A 21166-nucleotide genomic window follows, 5' to 3' on the forward strand; every position below is an offset into this window, starting at 1 on the left:
TTTATATGAGAGTACACCGAATACACACTTTATATGAGAGTACACACTTTATATGAGAGTACACAGAGTACACACTTTATATGAGAGTACACAGAGTACACACTTTATATGAGATTACACACTTTACATTACGGAATACATTAATTAACATTGAATAAAAACATCAAAGTGAACAGAGGAAACATTAAATACAACTAAAGAAAACAAAATGACCAGATATAACAAACAGTAACTAATAACTATGTTTTTATTTATTATATATTCATATATTTTGTCAGGTCTAAATGTTTGTAAATATTGTTAATACTATACATCTCTATAGAACAACATGTGATATAACAACAACAGTGTTGATGTTGTCTTCACACCAACATATTTATTTAAACACCAATAACAAACATTCATAGTGTTGATGAGCTAAGAAAGTATTAGCAAAGAGAGAGAGACATAGGGACAGAATGGGAGAGAGAGAGACATAGGGACAGAGTGGGAGAGAGAGAGAGAGAGAGACATAGGGACAGAATGGGAGAGAGAGAGACATAGGGACAGAGTGGGAGAGAGAGAGAGAGAGACATAGGGACAGAATGGGAGAGAGAGACATAGGGACAGAGTGGGAGAGAGACATAGGGACAGAGTGGGAGAGAGAGACATAGGGACAGAGTGGGAGAGAGACATAGGGACAGAGTGGGAGAGAGAGAGACATAGGGACAGAGTGGGAGAGACATAGGGAGAGTGGGAGAGAGAGAGAGAGACATAGGGACAGAGTGGGAGAGACATAGGGACAGAGTGGGAGAGAGAGAGACATAGGGACAGAGTGGGAGAGAGAGAGGGAGAGACATAGCGACAGAGAGAGAGAGACATAGGGACAGAGTGGGAGAGAGAGAGACATAGGGACAGAGTGGGAGAGAGACATAGGGACAGAGTGGGAGAGAGAGACATAGGGACAGAGTGGGAGAGACATAGGGAGAGTGGGAGAGAGAGACATAGGGACAGAGTGGGAGAGAGACATAGGGACAGAGTGGGAGAGAGACATAGGGACAGAGTGAGAGAGAGACATAGGGACAGAGTGGGAGAGAGAGACATAGGGACAGAGTGGGAGAGAGAGAGACATAGGGACAGAGAGAGACATAGGGACAGAGTGGGAGAGAGAGACATAGGGACAGAGAGAGAGACATAGGGACAGAGTGGGAGAGAGACATAGGGACAGAGTGGGAGAGAGAGACATAGGGACAGAGAGAGAGACATAGGGACAGAGTGGGAGAGAGAGACATAGGGACAGAGTGGGAGAGAGAGACATAGGGACAGGAGAGAGAGACATAGGGACAGAGAGAGAGACATAGGGACAGAGTGGGAGAGACATAGGGACAGAGTGGGAGAGAGACATAGGGACAGAGTGGGAGAGAGACATAGGGACAGAGTGGGAGAGAGAGACATAGGGACAGACATAGGGACAGAGTGGGAGACATAGGGACAGAGAGAGAGACATAGGGACAGAGAGAGAGACATAGGGACAGAGAGAGAGACATAGGGACAGAGAGAGAGAGAGACATAGGGACAGAGTGAGAGAGAGACATAGGGACAGAGTCATAGGGACAGAGAGAGAGACATAGGGACAGAGTGGGAGAGAGAGAGACATAGGGACAGAGTGGGAGAGAGACATAGGGACAGAGTGGGAGAGAGAGAGAGAGACATAGGGACAGAGAGAGACATAGGGACAGAGAGAGACATAGGGACAAAGAGAGAGACATAGGGAGAGTGGGAGAGAGAGACATAGGGACAGAGAGAGAGACATAGGGACAGAGTGGAGAGAGAGAGACATAGGGACAGAGTGGGAGAGAGAGACATAGGGACAGAGTGGGAGAGAGACATAGGGACAGAGTGGGAGAGAGAGACATAGGGACAGAGTGGGAGAGAGACATAGGGACAGAGAGAGACATAGGGACAGAGTGGGAGAGAGAGAGACATAGGGACAGAGTGGGAGAGAGACATAGGGACAGAGTGGGAGAGAGACATAGGGACAGAGTGGGAGAGAGACATAGGGACAGAGTCATAGGGACGGAGAGAGAGACATAGGGACAGAGAGAGAGACATAGGGACAGAGTGGGAGAGAGAGATAGGGACAGAGTGGAGAGAGACATAGGGACAGAGAGAGAGACAGGACAAGGGAGAGAGACATAGGGACAGAGAGGGAGAGACATAGGGACAGAGTGGGAGAGAGACATAGGGACAGAGTGGGAGAGAGAGACATAGGGACAGAGAGAGAGACATAGGGACAGAGTGGGAGAGAGACATAGGGACAGAGTGGGAGAGAGACATAGGGACAGAGAGAGAGACATAGGGACAGAGTGGGAGAGAGAGACATAGGGACAGAGAGAGAGACATAGGGACAGAGTGGGAGAGACATAGGGACAGAGTGGGAGAGAGACACAGGGACAGAGTGAGAGAGACATAGGGACAGAGTGGGAGAGAGAGAGACATAGGGACAGAGTGGGAGAGAGAGACATAGGGACAGAGTGGGAGAGAGAGAGACATAGGGACAGAGTGGGAGAGACATAGGGACAGAGTGGGAGAGAGACATAGGGACAGAGTGAGAGAGACATAGGGACAGAGTGGGAGAGAGACACAGGGACAGAGTCATAGGGACAGAGAGAGAGACATAGGGACAGAGTGGGAGAGAGACACAGGGACAGAGTCATAGGGACATAGGGACAGAGTGAGAGAGAGACATAGGGACAGAGTGGGAGAGAGAGAGACATAGGGACAGAGTGGGAGAGAGAGAGACATAGGGACAGAGTGGGAGAGAGAGAGAGAGAGACATAGGGACAGAGTGGGAGAGAGAGAGAGACATAGGGACACAGGGAGAGACGCCGTGGGAGAGAGAGAGGGAGAGAGACATATAAACACGCTGAAAGTGAGGAAGAGACATAGAGTCACTGTGGGAGAGAGAGAGGGAGAGAGACATAGAGACACCGTGAGAGAGAGAGAGGGCCCCGGCCCCCCGGACTCCGCTCCATGGCCTCCCCGGGTAGGAGCCTCTTCTCCCGGCTGTGAATCCCCCGCTTGCCCGCTGCGGAGCCCCGAGCCGCCGCTTGAACCTCCGGCCTCTCACTGGCCCGCCGCGGAGACCCGAGCCTCCGCTTGAACCTCCGGCCTCACTTACCTCGAACGAGGAGCCACAGCGAGCACAACAACAGGCTCCGCAGCGCGACACCCATCTTCCTCCGCCTCTCGGCCCAGAGCCGCGGCCCCTCAGCGGGCTGCTCCCATCGGCCGCTCCGCCGCTCCTTCCTCCGGGAATCGAACTCGCGGATCTCCCGATCGGTCGTCTGTGTGCAGAGATCGAGCCTCAAACACGGCGTCAAACGGCCCCCGCGTCCATGATCCGGTCGAGCCTCACATTGTCCTGCAGGAGATCCGTCGTCTCCTTCCGCTGTGAGGAAGCTGCCCCTCCTCCTCCTCTCTATTGTTGCTCCGAGCCGTAAGGATAGTGTTGCGCCGGGCAGAAGACGCCTCTCCCCGCCGCAGAGCGCTCGTTCCCGCCGCAGAGGAGCACGAGCCGCGGTTCGGCTCACGCGCGCATTCCTGCGGGACTAGTTTCTGTCGGAGTCCCAGTCTACCGGAGTCCAGCTCCACGTCCCGATCCCGAAGGAGAGCCGAATGAAGCTCCGGTCCGAGATGAACCGGGTGGTCCCGTTTCGGTCCAGAGGAACGAGCCTGGTTCAGTTTAAACCGGGTCAGTTAAACTCAAACCGCAGAGCTCTGGACCGGAAGTGGAATTTTGGAGCAAAAAGTGTGAAACGTGACGAATCTGTTTATGGAAAATAAATAAATGATAATAAATCAGCATCCAGAAACTAAAGCGAAGATAAAATATGAATATATAATTTAAGTACTTTCACAGTGTGGTGTTTAAATATGATTCATTAAAACAGTTAAGAAGATAAAATCCTTAACGGAAGTAATAACAAGGAATCAATACAAAATCAATATGAATGATCTCCAGAATAAAATCTATGAATTACATTCAGAGAACAAAGTGCTTTAAGTTTTAAAAAGGTTACAATTCTAAAACAAACTACATTTAAATGCACCCGATTAATTGTCAGCATCTTATTTTGAAGGTTTGTGCACGTGACATGTGAAAACGATAACACGTTCTGGATATTAAAGAGATTAATAATTATGGAAATGAAGTTGGATTTTTAGGTTAATCTTAATAAATTAGATTTTGACTAAATAAAAGAAACAAAAAGTCAAAATACATGAAAGATTAATATAAAACTAAAATGTTTACGGTTTCTTCACGTTTACATTGTGATGAACACAAATCAGAAAGAAACGGTAAAAAATCAAGTTATGAAAGTTCTCATATGTCTGAATTAGAAAGCACCTGCTCTAAATATAAATCATAAATGTGATCACGAAGGGAAACAATAACAACAAAGTCAAAAATCACATTTTTAATCCTTACAAGAACAAAACATCACGTTTCCAAATGTATGCAAAAAGCATCACATCACAAACAGAAGCAGACTGTCATAATCATAATAATCAGAAGAGAAACGGGTCGGCAGGCTGCTGCTGCCCCCTGCTGGTCAACCCGGATACTAACACTCTCCTTAGGAAAATAGTGCTCATGAAAAACAATCAATATTCATATTTATCAAAAATCACTCAGGACACAAAATAGTGAATTTAAAATGTTCACGGGATACAAAAGCAGCACAGTGAGTCCAGGAGACATGCAGGTGGGAGGGGGGGAGTCTTCGGCCTCCTCACAGGCTTCCTGAGATTCAGGGAGACTAATATTGCTTTTTGTTCTTCGTGTTCAATCGTTTCTCAAACGATGACATCATCTGATCAGTTGATCAATAAGATGAAAACCTTCATCTTTACAACATGAAACACGAGATGTTTAACTTCCTTACCAGATCGCTTCTCTGCATCAACATTCATTTGGTTTTTATTATTATTAGAACTTATATTGTATTAACTTATCGTCGGTTTTATCATGAAACTAAACACACCTTCATGTTTAAGAACTACGGAAACCTTCTGTGAATTAACGGTAATAATCTGATATCCAAGATAAACATTGTGATCAACAGAAAGAGTTCGATGTTTCAACGAGGAGCAAATATTGAGTGACGATGAGAATAAAGTCCAAACGCTGTGAGATAAAAATGTTAAAAGACACAAATCAATTATTTAAATAAACGATCTTCCATCGCTGTGAAGACGTTGTGTTGCTTTTCTTTCTTTTTAACAACCAAACAGATCAAACATCTGCGTCAGGTGCTTTTAAAAATGCGCCGCATGGTAATATAAATACAGATTCTGTCATGAGGAACTAAAACCATCTCCGTGGCGACGCCTCCTTCAGCCAATCAGAAGGCTTCGTTGTCTCCACGCCGTGCATCTCATAACGCACAGCCTCCATTATCCCCGTGACACTGCGACGCAGCAATGAATACGACCTGCTGCCACCGCCACGTGTCAACATAATGCCGCCCTTCAGCCAATCGGGGGCGAGTATTCTCCGCGGCCCGTCAGTGACGCAGACGTTCGGTTATCGCGTCACTTTGGTCCCGCGTCTCGCTCCCGGCCGCCCCCCCGAGCTCCCTCACACCTCGTAGTGGAGGTCGTTGAGCTCCAGCCTCGTGTAGTGACGCCTGTCGAAGGACTCCATCGCCTTCCGGCCGCCGACCGCCAGAGCCAGCGTGAGCACGGCGAGCCCCAACACCATGAACGCCACCACGCCGCTCTTCACCGCCCCGCGCGACGCCACCGCCAACGCCGGCTTCCCCTGGCCGTCGCTCGGGTTCTGGAGGGCGGACCGGTCGGACTGGACGGGCCGGTCGGAGCCTTTGGGGACGATGACCGGACTCGCTGATAGAGTCGCCCTCGTGGGGGTCAAATCAATGGTGGGGGTGGGAACATGAGTATTGGGGGCGGTGGTCGTAGGAGCAGTGGTAGTAGTAGTGGTTGGACTAGAAGTAGTGGTGGTGGTGGTGGGAGTTGGAGTCGTTGGAGTTGTGGTAGTGGTGGTGGTAGTGGTTGGAGTAGTAGTAGTGGTTGGAGTCGTAGTGGTAGTAGTAGTAGTAGTGGTAGTAGTAGTGGTTGGAGTAGTAGTAGTGGGAGTAGTAGTAGTGGTTGGAGTAGTAGTAGTGGTTGGAGTAGTAGTAGTGGGAGTAGTAGTAGTGGTAGTAGTAGTGGTTGGAGTAGTGGTTGGAGTAGTAGTAGTGGTTGGAGTAGTAGTAGTGGGAGTAGTAGTAGTGGTAGTAGTAGTGGTTGGAGTAGTGGTTGGAGTAGTAGTAGTGGTTGGAGTAGTAGTAGTGGTAGTAGTAGTGGGAGTAGTAGTAGTGGTAGGAGTAGTAGTAGTGGTTGGAGTAGTAGTAGTGGTTGGAGTAGTAGTAGTGGGAGTAGTAGTAGTGGTAGGAGTAGTAGTAGTGGTTGGAGTAGTAGTAGTGGGAGTAGTAGTAGTGGTAGTAGTAGTGGTTGGAGTAGTAGTAGGAGTAGTAGCAGTGGGAGTAGTAGTAGTGGTTGGAGTAGTAGTGGTTGGAGTTGTGGCTGACGTAGTAGTAGGTCTGTCAGTAGTTCTTGGTGCAGCATGCCTGGTGGCTGTGACCACAGGAAGTGATGTGGTGGACCTCTGTGTCGGCCGGGTGGAGATGGGGGAGGTGGCGGTCGTGGTGGAGGTGGTGGTGCTGACGGGATGAAGCTTCACTTTCTTGGACATTTTGTTTAGCTTTTTGCTGGTTTTGTTTGTCTTCTTCATGGTGGGGGCTGCAGTGGAAGTAGTATAAGCTGCTGTTGTGGTCTCAGTGGAGGAGGAGGAGGAGGTGGAGGAGCTGGAGGGTGCTGGAGTTACCGGAGGCAGAGTGGCGATTATCAGGATGGGCGGAGGTGCTGTTGTGGTGGCAGGAGCCTCCGTGGTGGTGGTCGGTGTCGTGGTCGGAGCTGTGGTTGTTGGTAGTGTTGTTGTTGTACTTTGTGTTGTTGTTGTGGCGGAGGTGGTGCTGGTTTGTCCCGTGGTAAACATCATGGTCAAAGGTCTCACTGTGGTTGGGTGAATCAAACCTGTGACGAAACAGAAGACTGAAGTTTCACAACTCTACCTGAAAAGAGCAGAGTACCTGAACAGCTAGCATCTCTACCTGTGAGGCTAGACCACGGGACCACTAGGACCCTGGATCCTGGACCCTGGCTACGGACCTGTTCTACATAAGTGGATCTGCTAGGGTACTAGTGTATTTGCTGTATGGGGTACCAGGCTGCTGGTCTGTACCGTCTGATCCTTAATTCAGCTGAGGCAGGATGTAGGTTCTAGTCCACCTTGATCTCCACTGATTGAAGGGATCAGATATAGTTCTGAGCCCACTGGCTCTCGAGTCAAGACTCTGAGGATAAAGACCGAGGAGTCTTTCCTTGGAGGCAAGACCTAGGAGTCTTTCCTTGGAGGCAAGTCTCTGAGGATAAAGACCTAGGAGTCTTTAGTTGGAGTCAAGTCTCTGAGGATAAAGACCTAGGAGTCTTTCCTTGGAGGCAAGACCTAGGAGTCTTTCCTTGGAGGCAAGTCTCTGAGGATAAAGACCTAGGAGTCTTTAGTTGGAGTCAAGTCTCTAAGGATAAAGACCTAGGAGTCTTTCCTTGGAGACAAGACCTAGGAGTCTTTGGTTGGAGTCAAGTCTCTGAGGATAAAGACATAGGAGTCTTTGGTTGGAGTCAAGTCTCTGAGGATAAAGACCTAGGAGTCTTTCCTTGGAGGCAAGACCTAGGAGTCTTTGGTTGGAGTCAGGACTCTGAGGATAAAGACCTAGGAGTCTTTGGTTGGAGTCAAGTCTCTGAGGATAAAGACCAAGGAGTCTTTGGTTGGAGTCAAGTCTCTGAGGATAAAGACATAGGAGTCTTTCCTTGGAGGCAAGACCTAAGAGTCTTTGGTTGGAGTCAAGACTCTGAGGATGAAGACAGGTAGATACCAGAGTACCTGAACAGGTAGATACCAGAGTACCTGAAGAGGTAGATACCAGAGTACCTGAACAGGTAGAGACCAGAGTACCTGAACAGGTAGAGACCAGAGTACCTGGCAGTGAACTCACCCTTGTAGATGTCGTAGGTGTTGGTCCCGTCTTGGGCCTTCATGAGGGGACAGTCCTGCTCCGCCTGGCAGTGGAACAGGAAGCAGTTATCGTCCCCGGCCTGCTGGTTGGCCTGGAACACGGCTATGTTGCATTTGGCGCCTTCAGAAACGGTGGAGAGAGTTTCAGGAATGGAGGATTTGAAAGTTCTACCTGATGTAATATATGTATACAGTATGAAGATGCAGGTCCAGGGGGGTCCAGGTCTCAGTGGGTCTCACCTGGCTTCACGTCCTCTGAGCAGCAGGCGAGCACGCAGTCCCTCTCCGTCTGGACCTGGCGGGAGTCCATCGCCGTCGCCGGCCGGTTCAGCGCCTGCCGGACGTTCACGATGGCGCTCCGGTGCTGCCTGGAGAAACACGTCTCCGGCTCCACGGCCGCCACAGGAAGTGATGTCATCACCAGCAGCAGCAGCAGCGTGTAGGCTGGAGGAGTCATGGCTGGTCTGGAGAACAAGAGAGGCACTCCACCTGCAGCGAGGTCAAAGGTCAACCAGGTAAATCACTACACTATCATCTGTGACTCATGCTGCGTTCAGGTGACGTTGGGATATTTCTGCTCACCTGTTATTTGACCGTTAGAAAAACTCATCTATGATGTTCAGGCTGATATCAGGTCAACATGATATTTATTGTTTATATTAAATAAACCGGTGCAGAAAGAAAACTACCAACTTAAAGCTTCAAACTCTGAACACCGGAGGAGCACCTGAATGCACCACCGTCGTTACCTGAACGCACCACCGTCGTTTCCTGGTCGTTATTATGATCTCTCCTCAGGAGCAGATGAAGGAAAAGAAACTCACATTTCGATCTTTTCTCAGACGAGGTCAGAATACCTGTTCAGGTCCGGAACAGGTCCTGATCAGGTTCTGAATAGGTCCTGATCCGGTCTTGATCCGGTCCTGAACAGGTCTTGAACAGGTCTTGAACAGGTTCTGATCAGGTCTTGAACAGGTTCTGATCAGGTCTTGAACAGGTCCTGATCCAGTCTTGAACAGGTCTTGAACAGGTCCTGATCCGGTCCTGAACAGGTCTTGAACAGGTCCTGATCAGGTCTTGATCCGGTCCTGAACAGGTCTTGAACAGGTTCTGATCAGGTCTTGAACAGGTCTTGAACAGCCGGTTTAAATGAACGTGGTTCTGAGGGAACTCACCGGGACGCCGAGCTGCGTCCTCCACCAGGAGCTCCGTGGATCTCCGGGTCCACAGTCCTCAGACCTGGACTTCACCCGGTCCCTGTGAGGACAGAGACTCTTTATGTCCCCTTATCTCCTCGTCCCCTTATCTCCAAGACGCTTTACAGTCTATAATACAGTAACACGTTGACGTCTTTATAATAAAGTCATGTTCACAGATTTAAAAACCAAATGCTGGGAAATCAGAACAAACTAAAGAATAAAAGTCCAAGAAGACGGTCTCCAATGGGAACACAATGGCGCTGCTAGCTTAAAGCATCAATGGTCTCCAATGGGAACACAATGGTGCTGCTAGCTTAAAGCATCAATGGTCTCCAATGGGAACACAATGGTGCTGCTAGCTTAAAGCATCAATGGTCTCCAATGGGAACACAATGGCGCTGCTAGCTTAAAGCACCAATGGTCTCCAATGGGAACACAATGGTGCTGCTAGCTTAAAGCATCAATGGTCTCCTAAGGGAACACAATGGCGCTGCTAGCTTAAAGCACTAATGGTCTCCAATGGGAACACAATGGCGCTGCTAGCTTAAAGCACCAATGGTCTCCTACGGGAACACAATGGCGCTGCTAGTTTAAAGCATCAATGGTCTCCTACGGGAACACAATGGCGCTGCTAGCTTAAAGCATCAATGGTCTCCTAAGGGAACACAATGGCGCTGCTAGTTTAAAGCATCAATGGTCTCCTAAGGGAACACAATGGCGCTGCTAGCTTAAAGCACCAATGGTCTCCTACGGGAACACAATGGCGCTGCTAGTTTACTGACGTAAATAATCTTTGGCTGTGTCTACTACCGGACACTTTACGCAGTGCACTGCAATCCAGAGCCCTGACATCTTAGTGCCCTGCGTGGCTGTGAGTCTCAAATGGAACACTTACGTTCACCACTTGGCGGAAGTGACGGACGCAAATCTGTTCACGGCACCCGCAAAATTAAACCGGGAGTGACGTATGCAAATCTGCTTGCGATACCCGTGAAACTTAAAGTGACCAAATGAAGCACTTCCTGCCCTCTTTGTGTCCCTTGTTTACCCCTTTCTCCACCCCATGTGGAAACTGCGATACCTCCACCATCGCGGCAGGAGCCTCCGTGGTCGACCGCTTGTGCTACCGTCGCCATCTCGTCCGCCATTGTTTTAGAAATATATTTTTTTAGTGAAAAGCTGGCGAAAGGGCTCCTCCTCTTCCGCTACGTAGCCAAGATGGCGGCCGCTTAGGGCGAGTAGTGTCCATCGTTTTACATGTTTTGCCCGTTTGCAGAGCGCCATCCGGGTCCTTTCAGTGCACTGAATTCTGCTGGTTTTTTCAGTGGCGCACTTCGAACACTGAAAGTCAGCTCGAAGTGCTCAAGTGCGCGGTAGTAGACACAGCCTTTGTTCTCCGGGTAAACGGGTTAAATGGCGTCCTAACGCGCCGCCGGTTGGAGCCTCTGGTCCACTGGTCTGTGACGTCACTCCCAGTACCGCTGGTACCGTGTTCCGGTCTAACGGGGCTAACGGGTCGGTACCGGTTCTACCTGGTTGAGCGCGTCCATCGTCCTCCCGTCGGCCAGCGGCGCGTCCCCCGGAGACCAGGCCGGTTCCGACCCGGTAAGAAGCGTCACGGCGGCGAACGAAGCGGATCAAACGGTCGAGACTATTATGGGATGCTGAGGAGCAGCGGCTGGTTCCCGTCTGCGGGAGGTGACGTCACGTGATGGCGAGGAAGAGGAGAAAGCTGGCAGGAAGGGGATGAGGAAGAGGAAGCTGGCAGGAAGGGGAAGAGGAAGAGGAAGCTGGCAGGAAGGGGATGAGGAAGAGGAAGCTGGCCAGGAAGGGGATGAGGAAGCTGGCAGGAAGGGGATGAGGAAGAGGAAGCTGGCAGGAAGGGGATGAGGAAGAGGAAGCTGGCCAGGAAGGGGATGAGGAAGCTGGCAGGAAGGGGAAGGGGAAGAGGAAACTGGCAGGAAGGGGATGAGGAAGAGGAAGCTGGCCAGGAAGGGGATGAGGAAGCTGGCAGGAAGGGGATGAGGAAGAGGAAGCTGGCAGGAAGGGGATGAGGAAGAGGAAGCTGGCCAGGAAGGGGATGAGGAAGCTGGCAGGAAGGGGAAGAGGAAGCTGGCAGGAAGGGGATGAGGAAGAGGAAACCCATCTTCATGCCAACAACGTAACAGCGTTAATAACGTCGTCATCAGCAGTGGAGACAATGTGAAGAACAGCAGAGCCCAACAGAAGATCCATAATCACCACGGTAACCACTCAGACTGAACACCAGTGAGTCGGCCATTAACAACATTTATGAATAAATACATCGCAGAGCAGGAAGTTAAATGTTTTAATAAAACAAGAGATTTGATTTATGACGGGTTTAAAACCATTTGACGTATTATGAAAGTCAAACTACGGAAAGAAACTACACCATTTACTATACTTATATATAAATATATAGTCATGAGTTATTCTGTCATGTGTGACGAGTTCAATCTAAAGGAGCTAATATTTATAAACTCACAATGTTCACCAACACACTAGTTTAGACCTTAAAAAAAAAAATAATGAGAACTTTTGGTCTGAGTGTGTGTGTATACATACATACCTACATATATATACACACACACACTAACATATATATATATATATATACACATATATATATATACACATGTATAATTCATTTTCATTTTGAGTTTGGCTGCGTTCGTGGTCCTCATTCTGCGTCGTTCATCTCAATGTCCTCTTGACCTCCAGCTGCTCTCTTTTTCTTCTGTTGCTGCTTCATTGGAGCCGATGACGAGTCCGGCTTCTTCTTCGTTGGTGCTGGTACGACAGAGAGGAAACGACAGTTCAGACTACTTCCTGTCCGGTTCAGACTCAAACTTCTCTATTGAATTTAAGAACCAAAGGGGACCCGGGTTAGGGCCCTGAGGTTCTCCACCAGTGTTATATAATTAAAGAACCAAAGGGGACCCAGGTTAGGGCCCTGGGGTTCTCCACCACACAGTGTTATATAATTAAAGAACCAAAGGGGACCCGGGTTAGGGCCCTGGGGTTCTCCACCAGTGTTATATAATGAAAGAACCAAAGGGGACCCAGGTTAGGGCCCTGGGGTTCTCCACCACAGTGTTATATAATTAAAGAACCAAAGGGGACCCGGGTTAGGGCCCTGGGGTTCTCCACCAGTGTTATATAATTAAAGAACCAAAGGGGACCCAGGTTAGGGCCCTGGGGTTCTCCACCACAGTGTTATATAATTAAAGAACCAAAGGGGACCCGGGTTAGGGCCCTGGTGTTCTCCACCACACAGTTATATATAATTAAAGAAACAAAGGGGACCCGGGTTAGGGCCCTGGGGTTCTCCACCACACAGTTTTATATAATTAAAGAACCAAAGGGGACCCGGGTTAGGGCCCTGGGGTTCTCCACCAGTGTTATATAATTAAAGAACCAAAGGGGACCCGGGTTAGGGCCCTGGGGTTCTCCACCACAGTGTTATATAATTAAAGAACCAAAGGGGACCCGGGTTAGGGCCCTGGGGTTCTCCACCACACAGTGTTATATAATTAAAGAACCAAAGGGGACCCGGGTTAGGGCCCTGGGGTTCTCCACCACAGTGTTATATAATTAAAGAACCAAAGGGGACCCGGGTTAGGGCCCTGGGGTTCTCCACCACACAGTGTTATATCATTAAAGAACCAAAGGGGACCCGGGTTAGGGCCCTGGGGTTCTCCACCACAGTTATATAATTAAAGAACCAAAGGGGACCCGGGTTAGGGCCCTGGGGTTCTACACCACAGTGTTATATAATTAAAGAACCAAAGGGGATCCGGGTTAGGGCCCTGGGGTTCTCCACCACAGTTTTATATAATTAAAGAACCAAAGGGGACCCGGGTTAGGGCCCTGGGGTTCTCCACCACAGTTATATAATTAAAGAACCAAAGGGGACCCGGGTTAGGGCCCTGGGGTTCTACACCACAGTGTTATATAATTAAAGAACCAAAGGGGACCCGGGTTAGGGCCCTGGGGTTCTCCACCACAGTTTTATATAATTAAAGAACCAAAGGGGACCCGGGTTAGGGCCCTGGGGTTCTCCACCAGTGTTATATAATTAAAGAACCAAAGGGGACCCAGGTTAGGGCCCTGGGGTTCTCCACCACAGTGTTATATAATTAAAGAACCAAAGGGGACCCGGGTTAGGGCCCTGGTGTTCTCCACCACACAGTTTTATATAATTAAAGAACCAAAGGGGACCCGGGTTAGGGCCCTGGGGTTCTCCACCAGTGTTATATAATTAAAGAACCAAAGGGGACCCAGGTTAGGGCCCTGGGGTTCTCCACCACAGTGTTATATAATTAAAGAACCAAAGGGGACCCGGGTTAGGGCCCTGGGGTTCTCCACCACACAGTTTTATATAATTAAAGAACCAAAGGGGACCCAGGTTAGGGCCCTGGGGTTCTCCACCACAGTTTTATATAATTAAAGAACCAAAGGGGACCCGGGTTAGGGCCCTGGGGTTCTCCACCACAGTGTTATATAATTAAAGAACCAAAGGGGACCCGGGTTAGGGCCCTGGGGTTCTCCACCACACAGTGTTATATCATTAAAGAACCAAAGGGGACCCGGGTTAGGGCCCTGGAGTTCTCCACCACAGTGTTATATAATTAAAGAACCAAAGGGGACCCGGGTTAGGGCCCTGGGGTTCTCCACCACACAGTTTTATATAATTAAAGAACCAAAGGGGACCCGGGTTAGGGCCCTGGGGTTCTCCACCACACAGTGTTATATCATTAAAGAACCAAAGGGGACCCAGGTTAGGGCCCTGGGGTTCTCCACCACACAGTGTTATATCATTAAAGAACCAAAGGGGACCCGGGTTAGGGCCCTGGGGTTCTCCACCACAGTGTTATATAATTAAAGAACCTCCCGTCCTCTCTAGGGATGGGAATCGAGAACCGGTTCTGTTTTAGAACCGGTTCCCAGTGAACCGATTGTTTGGGATCGTCAGCCAAATTCTTTAAGGTTCTGCTAGCGGTCCTCTGTGGCGTTGCGCATGCGCAAACTTTTTTTGTTTCTTCTTCAGACTGCAGCAAACATGGCAACTAGGCAAAGGCGTTCTAAAGTTTGGCTCCATTTCACACGACAAAATGACAACTACGCCACTTGTAACGTGTGTAAAAAGTCTATTTCGTCGAAGGGAGGAAATACAACAAAGATGAAGAAGCATTTGAACACAGCGTGGAATTAAATGACAGGAATGTCAGAGTTCGATGCAGCAGCTCAGCTAACGTTGGCGCTTCATCTCTTTCTGTCCAAGGTAAACTCCTCAGAAGTGATCACAACCACTCGCTGTGTGAAGCCATTTGTCTTTATTGTGTGGAGTCGATCAAGTTATCTTCTGTCCTTCGTTTGAAGCACACATTTGAGCTCCGCATTGGTCCCATTATCACTTCACGTTTGGATTGAAAGTCCAGTTTTGAGAAATGTTTGATCGGAACGGTGTTAATGATCGGAGGGCGTGTGTTATCAGCAAACGTTCGCGTTCTCGTGTGAACCCATTATTAAACTGAGCATATCGATTTTTAATCCATTATTAAACTTAGCATATAGCTACGCTAGCTTAGCTACAGAATCTTCCATTGTCAGCCCCCTCCATTGAGGCAGAGGTCGTGTTTGCCTCCCCTCTTAATGTGGCTTTATGTCAGCTCAGCAAATTCAGCGATGTTGTTCGTGCCATTTGTTTCATTGTGTAAACCAGATTTCACTCTATAAATAATCTCCATTGCCATCCCATTCATCTGATGAGGGTCAGAGTCAGACCGGTTCAGAGGCTGGTCGTCTGGGTCTCAGGCGACAGCACGTCTTGTCCACCTCCTCATATCTTTGTGTTCATCCTCCAGCCCACCTGAGAGAGTGTTCTCCACGGCTGGAGACACAAGAAGTCCTGAGAGATCGCGGATCCTCCCGGAGAAAGCAGACATGCATATTTTTCTGCACAAGAATTGTTGATGATCCATACAATTGATGGTTGCACACTTGGTATTTGCCACTGCTAGTTTCATTTTTGGCAGCTCAGTTCATATACCCTTTAAAAAAAAGGAAGGAGCACTGTAATTTCTAGGACCATGTTTAAATTAAACAGAATACATTTTATTTAAGTTATGTAAGTTTTATTTTAAGTTCAAGAGGAATATGTATAAATGTTTTTGGTTATTTAAAAAAATGTAAATGTGTATGTATACATACTGTATATGGTGTGTGCAGCATTATAGAAAATTATATCAAGAAAATAAATGTAAATAAACCCGTTTGTGCTCTTTTTTTCACCCCTTGCCCAATAAGAATCGATAAATGAATCGAATCGATAAGCAGGAATCGATAAGGCATCGGAATCGTTAAAATCTTATCAATTCTCATCCCTAGTCCTCTCCTCGTCCTGCTTCATGTGCTGAAGCTGTTTCATATATATATATTAGGGCTGTGAAACGATTACAAATTAGAATCAAATTAATCACAGGTTTCTGTGGATTAATCATGATTAATCAGATATTACCGATATTCTCGGTATATTTTTGTGAGAACATAAAGATTTATGACAAAAGACGGATATATACATTTATAATCAGGGGTGCACAGAACTCTTAGGTGAGTTACTCAGGTGAGTACCGGGAGATGGTGTTTGGTACTCACTCCATCTGTAGTGTCAGTTTTTGTGACGTCCACCTCCGGGGGGGGGGGGGGGGGTGAGAGTGTGCTCAGCAGTGCGCGAGACGGAGAGCCGAGGTATATTGGAAGCTCATTCTGCGCATGCGTTAAAAAAAAACCTAATTAATCCTGTAATTTAATCATAACACATTAATGCGTAATTTTTCACAGCACTAATATATATTTATATATATTTACCTCCCGTCCTCTCCTCATCCTGCTTCATGTGCTGAAGCTGTTTCATATATATATATATTTATATATATTTACCTCCCGTCCTCTCCTCATCCTGCTTCATGTGCTGAAGCTGTTTCATATATATATATATATATTTACCTCCCGTCCTCTCCTCGTCCTGCTTCATGTGCTGAAGCTGTTTCATATATATTTATATATATTTACCTCCCGTCCTCTCCTTGTCCTGCTTCATGTGCTGAAGCTGTTTCATATATATTTATATTTATATATATTTACCTCCCGTCCTCTCCTCGTCCTGCTTCATGTGCTGAAGCTGTTTCATATATATATATATATATATTTACCTCCCGTCCTCTCCTCGTCCTGCTTCATGTGCTGAAGCTGTTTCATATATATATATATATATTTACCTCCTCGTCCTGCTTCATGTGCTGAAGCTGTTTCATATATATATATATATTTATATATATTTACCTCCCGTCCTCTCCTCGTCCTGCTTCATGTGCTGAAGCTGTTTCATATATATTTATATATATTTACCTCCCGTCCTCTCCTTGTCCTGCTTCATGTGCTGAAGCTGTTTCATCAGTTTCCGTTTCTTCTTCCCAGACAGCGTGATGTTCGCTCGCTGGCTCGACCTGCACATTGAGCACAAAGCGGTCACTTCCTGTCCCGCCTCCTCAAAGCGCTACTTCCTGTGCGAGGTCACTCACGTCCTCTTCTTCAGGTGGTGGGTGGTGATCAGCCCCTCGTCCACCACGGCGCCCACGATCAGATGTCTCTTCCTCTTCTCTCGGCTCAGCACGCGGCGCCGCTTGAAGAGGTTGTCGGCCAGTTCCTGCAGGACGAGGACGACGACAACGACAACATCAACAACAACAAGAGGCGGATTAAAGCCGTGATTCAAAGCGAGATGAAAACATGCACCACCCTCAAAGACCTACAGACTGAAGCTTTTTACCACAAACAGATGCTAAAAGTTAAAAACAGGAAAAACGTTTTGAATCTGAAACAAAAGAAATCAAAATATCTTCAACAATTCATAAAAAGCAAGTACCTCAAAAAGTACTTGAGTAAAAGTACTTTGTGTACTTTTACCACTGGAAGAGAAGATTTGACTAAAAGACTGAATATCTGTGTTTTGTGTATATATTAGGGCTGTCAGCGTTAACGCGTTAATCTATGCGATTAATTAAAAAAAATTAGTTCTCTGCATTTAACCCATCCTTAGTTATTAAGGAGCAGTGGGCTGCAGTGATGCGCCCGGGAAGCAACTGGGGGTTCAGTGCCTTGCTCAAGGACACTTCGACTTGCTTCCGGTGTTCGTTGAAGTTTTTACACTCCTGAGTGTCAAACCGCGGCAGTACGGTTTAACACTGTTTCCGTTTTAAAAACAATTATTTCTCCGCGAAAATAAGGATCATAAATCAGTTAAACTCGTGGATGAATCAGTCGGGTTTCCTCCTGCTCCTCCTTCCTCCGTCTCCCCCTCTGATACACAGAGGAACGGAGGGGCGACGTGTCGGGTGACGCGGCGCGGAAAGAACTCGACACACGAAACCTTCACCGTGATTGGTCAATCCGTTTGTCCGTCAACATTTCGGGAAAAAACAACCAATGAACACTCAGTAAATCACAAAGGACCTCCCACCTCACAGGTGAGGCTCATTAGCAGCCTGTCAGTCAGAGAACAGAGAACACGACCCCAGGACAATGAGCCTCATTGAATAGAGCTGAGATTGTTCTGGAATGTTTGATGTATAACACGGGGGTATGTGTCATATGCAAAAGACTTTAAAAGGTGAATTTTTGTTTGTTGGTAAAATGTATAAAATGCCCCCAGCCTCCAGAGGGTGAACGTGACATATGTGAATGTCAGTCAGTTACCAAGGCCACTGGTTCTGCTGCTCAGTGGTAAAGATGACAGGACCAATGGGGTCTCACTATACTTCTTTTTTTTTTACTAATCTGATGTTTCACTGAAGAAACAATTTATCATCCACAATATTAAATACCTCGCTGGCACTTTTTAGGTAGGAGCCTCTTTGAAAACACAGCTCTGTGTGAAGTTTGGTCTTTAAAAAGAAGGAAAACACTTCTAATCGCGATTAATTAATCGCAATTTCAACATGTGCGATTAATTAGTTAATTTTTTTTAACCGATTGACAGCCCTAGTATATATATATATATATACACACAAACATACATACACACATATATATATATATACACATACACACACACATATAAATATACACACACACATATATAAATATATATACACTTATATAAATACACATATTTATTTTTATATAAATATTTATATATATCTATATATAAACATTTATATATAAATATAAAGTATTTACATACTTGAGTAAAAGTACAATCACCAGTGTAGAATACAAGTACTTCATATGCAGAATGCCTCACATTGATGCATTATTATATACTCATCAGTGGCGGGCCGTCAGGGCCAGCAAGGCCTTCTCTGCTGGCCTAAACATCATCAGAATATATATTTTTTTCTAAATATATTTTCCCACAAATATGTATTCAATTATTTCCCAGGGTAAGAGTTATTCTCTTAATTTCATAGCGTTCCTCTTGGTTGCGCTGCTGCCAGCGCCAGGTTGAGATTTGGAGGGCTGGTCTTTATGTTAGATCTTTTATCCAATCATATTCAGCCATCGTGTGTTGCCAGGGGGCTAAAATCTGCCCTTAGGCCTTCAGAATCTACATTGCGGGCGCTGGTAGCTTCAAGTGAATGGGAATGACAATGTTGTGTCAACCAATCAGCTTTAGAGTTGGCTCCTGTAGGCCTTCTAGAAGGCCCCGGAACCGGCACAGGAGCAGCTAGCAGGCGGAGTGCTGCACGTCTTTTGATTGGATTACCAATATTGAGAGGCGGGGTCTATGGGCAGGTATATGCAGAACCTCAGAACTAGGAAACTGAATTTGATAGACTGTACAACAGAGTCATTGAAGTCTTCTTGAGGAAAGAAAGAAGGATGGATTTTGTGTTCAAATAATCAGTCTTTGGTGAGTCGGCATACAATGCATTCTATTTTTTATAAAATGTGTATGTATGTTTGGCACAAAATAAAATGGCAAATAGCCTATGTTGCAAATTATTTGTTTTCTTTCTTTTATTTTCAGTGAATAGTTATGTGTCTTTATCATCACAGTGAATCTGCTTTGGGTGCGACAATGCCCTGTTTAGTGAACAAACTAGTGCAAGTGACTTTCTTCTTCTTTTTCTCCGTCCCGATGCATTCTGCAGCGCGCGAGACGGAGAGCCGAGAGAAATGACATGCTGTTGTGTAGATACGATCAACATCAGACGGCTGTTTAGTTTAATAAATGAACAAAGACGTGCTATAGAGAAAATGACGGGGGCGGGCCCATTTTTTTAATGTCATGCGATCGACGTATTGAGCAGCCCTGGTCTAGAGCCATGGCATCATAATGAGAGGAGTAAGAGGTGGATTAATTCGGGTGGGACTGTAGGACCTCACTGAAGGCCCAGGCCCCAGGCCCACGGCCCGCCACTGATACTCATGAATACACCGAGTAGTATCTTGATGTTGTAGTTGGTCAGTGTGAGATACTTTGTATTAGAAGTATATAGTACTGCGTCACAACGTGTGTGTGTGTAAAGAGTAATAAATACATAAATCTGACGTATAAAGTACCAGCAAATGGAAATACTGAGGTGAAGAGGTACAAGTACCTCGAGTGTGTACTCGAGTACAGTATTTTGTGACATCAGACATTTAGAGGCAGCAACGACCTTAAAATATGGAGCTAGCAGCCGTGTTTACGTTAGCTGTCCATGCTAGCTCCTAGCCCCTAGCTCCTCGTTAACCCTGACTTCCTCCTCTTCCTTCTCTTCCTTCTCTTCCTCGTCTCCACTCCGACATTCCAACATTAAAGTGCTTTCTTACGGTCTTCGGTCGGTTTATCTTCCCTCCTGGAGCCATGCTGCCGTAACGTGGGGAGTTCTTCTTCTGCTGTGTAAATGACGTCACACCTCCAGACTGGCGGCTCTCTACTGCCCCCCTCAGGCCGGTGCACGCAATCCACACACAGTAAAATATAGTACATACATATATGTAGTACATCGTAAATAATATGTACTATAGCATATAAATATATATACATATACATATATATATGTATATGTATATTGTGGTGGGTAAAATGTTTCAAATTATGTGCTTCCACAACATATATATATAGGGTGTATTAAACTTTTACATTGTGTTATATTAGGCTTAAATGACATCTACAAAGAGGATTGAGAGGGCACACACACACACACACACACACACACACACACACACACACAGACACACAGCTCTCTCCCTGAGACGAGGATCCAGAGCTCCAGACAGACCCAGCGGCCTGGTGCTGCTCCAGTCTGAACCGGTAGAGAGGAGACTGAGGACCAGGAGGCCCAGAAGAGACGAGGGGGAGACGGCAGCAAGAACCTCACATGCCTTAAAGTAACCAGCTTGGACTGGGACAGAGGTCACACTGAGGTCACACAGAGGTCACCCTGAGGTCACACAGAGGTCACCCTGAGGTCACACAGAGGTCACACTGAGGTCACCCAGAGATCACCCTGAGGTCACACAGAGGTCACCCTGGGGTCACACAGAGGTCACACTGAGGTCACACTGAGTGACGAGTACTAATATGTAATGAGGGAGTGGACGGAGCACCTGCAGTGAGTCTGATGTGTTTGTTGGGCTTGGGAAGGACAGAGGAGGAGGAGGTCGTCTTTCACACCGGACCAGGTCTGTTTGTGAAGCTGTTGGTTACAAATACATCGACATGAAGTGAACTCTGATCCAAACTCTCTGTGTCCAGAGGGTGAGACTCCTGTGTGTGTGTGAGTGTGTCTGTGTGTGTGTCTGTCTGTGTATGTCTGTGTGTGTCTGTGTGTGTGTG

The 21166-nt window shown here is 47.0% G+C and overlaps 3 protein-coding genes across 8 annotated transcripts in view; all 3 read right to left on the reverse strand.

Moving 5' to 3' along the window:
• Positions 1 to 3878, reverse strand: part of lrp6 (low density lipoprotein receptor-related protein 6) — a 37223-nt gene extending 33345 nt beyond the window's left edge. The window contains 1 exon segment of the mRNA XM_056425435.1: positions 3161 to 3878. Coding sequence (XP_056281410.1) covers positions 3161 to 3215 — 55 coding nt within the window. The 5' untranslated portion in view covers positions 3216 to 3878.
• Positions 3879 to 4445: 567 nt separating this feature from the next.
• On the reverse strand, positions 4446 to 11549 carry mansc1 (MANSC domain containing 1). 5 transcript variants are annotated; one of them, XM_056424481.1, is made up of 5 exons: positions 10851 to 11549; positions 9295 to 9376; positions 8360 to 8608; positions 8100 to 8240; positions 4446 to 7080 (listed from the first exon to the last, which is right to left on the reverse strand). In XM_056424481.1, the coding sequence occupies exons 3-5, from the start codon at positions 8574 to 8576 to the stop codon at positions 5624 to 5626; spliced, it is 1815 nt and encodes a 604-aa protein (XP_056280456.1). In that variant the 5' UTR covers positions 8577 to 8608; positions 9295 to 9376; positions 10851 to 11549; the 3' UTR covers positions 4446 to 5623. The 5 variants fall into 5 exon arrangements, with proteins under 5 accessions (XP_056280456.1, XP_056280458.1, XP_056280455.1 ...); XM_056424483.1 differs by lacking the exon at positions 10851 to 11549 and adding an exon at positions 10400 to 10840; XM_056424480.1 differs by lacking the exon at positions 10851 to 11549 and adding an exon at positions 10367 to 10840.
• Positions 11550 to 11633: 84 nt separating this feature from the next.
• c10h11orf98 (chromosome 10 C11orf98 homolog) lies at positions 11634 to 20255 on the reverse strand. Of its 2 annotated transcripts, none has more exons than XM_056424486.1 (4): positions 20158 to 20254; positions 16923 to 17047; positions 16750 to 16847; positions 11634 to 12129 (listed from the first exon to the last, which is right to left on the reverse strand). In XM_056424486.1, exons 1-4 carry the CDS (start codon positions 20191 to 20193, stop codon positions 12020 to 12022), a joined length of 369 nt encoding a protein of 122 aa, XP_056280461.1. In that variant the 5' UTR covers positions 20194 to 20254; the 3' UTR covers positions 11634 to 12019. The 2 variants fall into 2 exon arrangements, with proteins under 2 accessions (XP_056280461.1, XP_056280462.1); XM_056424487.1 differs by lacking the exon at positions 11634 to 12129 and adding an exon at positions 14653 to 15232 and having other exon boundaries at positions 20158 to 20255.
• Positions 20256 to 21166: the final 911 nt, after the last annotated feature.

The sequence above is a fragment of the Pseudoliparis swirei genome, chromosome 10 (assembly GCF_029220125.1).
Source record: "Pseudoliparis swirei isolate HS2019 ecotype Mariana Trench chromosome 10, NWPU_hadal_v1, whole genome shotgun sequence".
Taxonomy (NCBI): domain Eukaryota; kingdom Metazoa; phylum Chordata; class Actinopteri; order Perciformes; family Liparidae; genus Pseudoliparis; species Pseudoliparis swirei.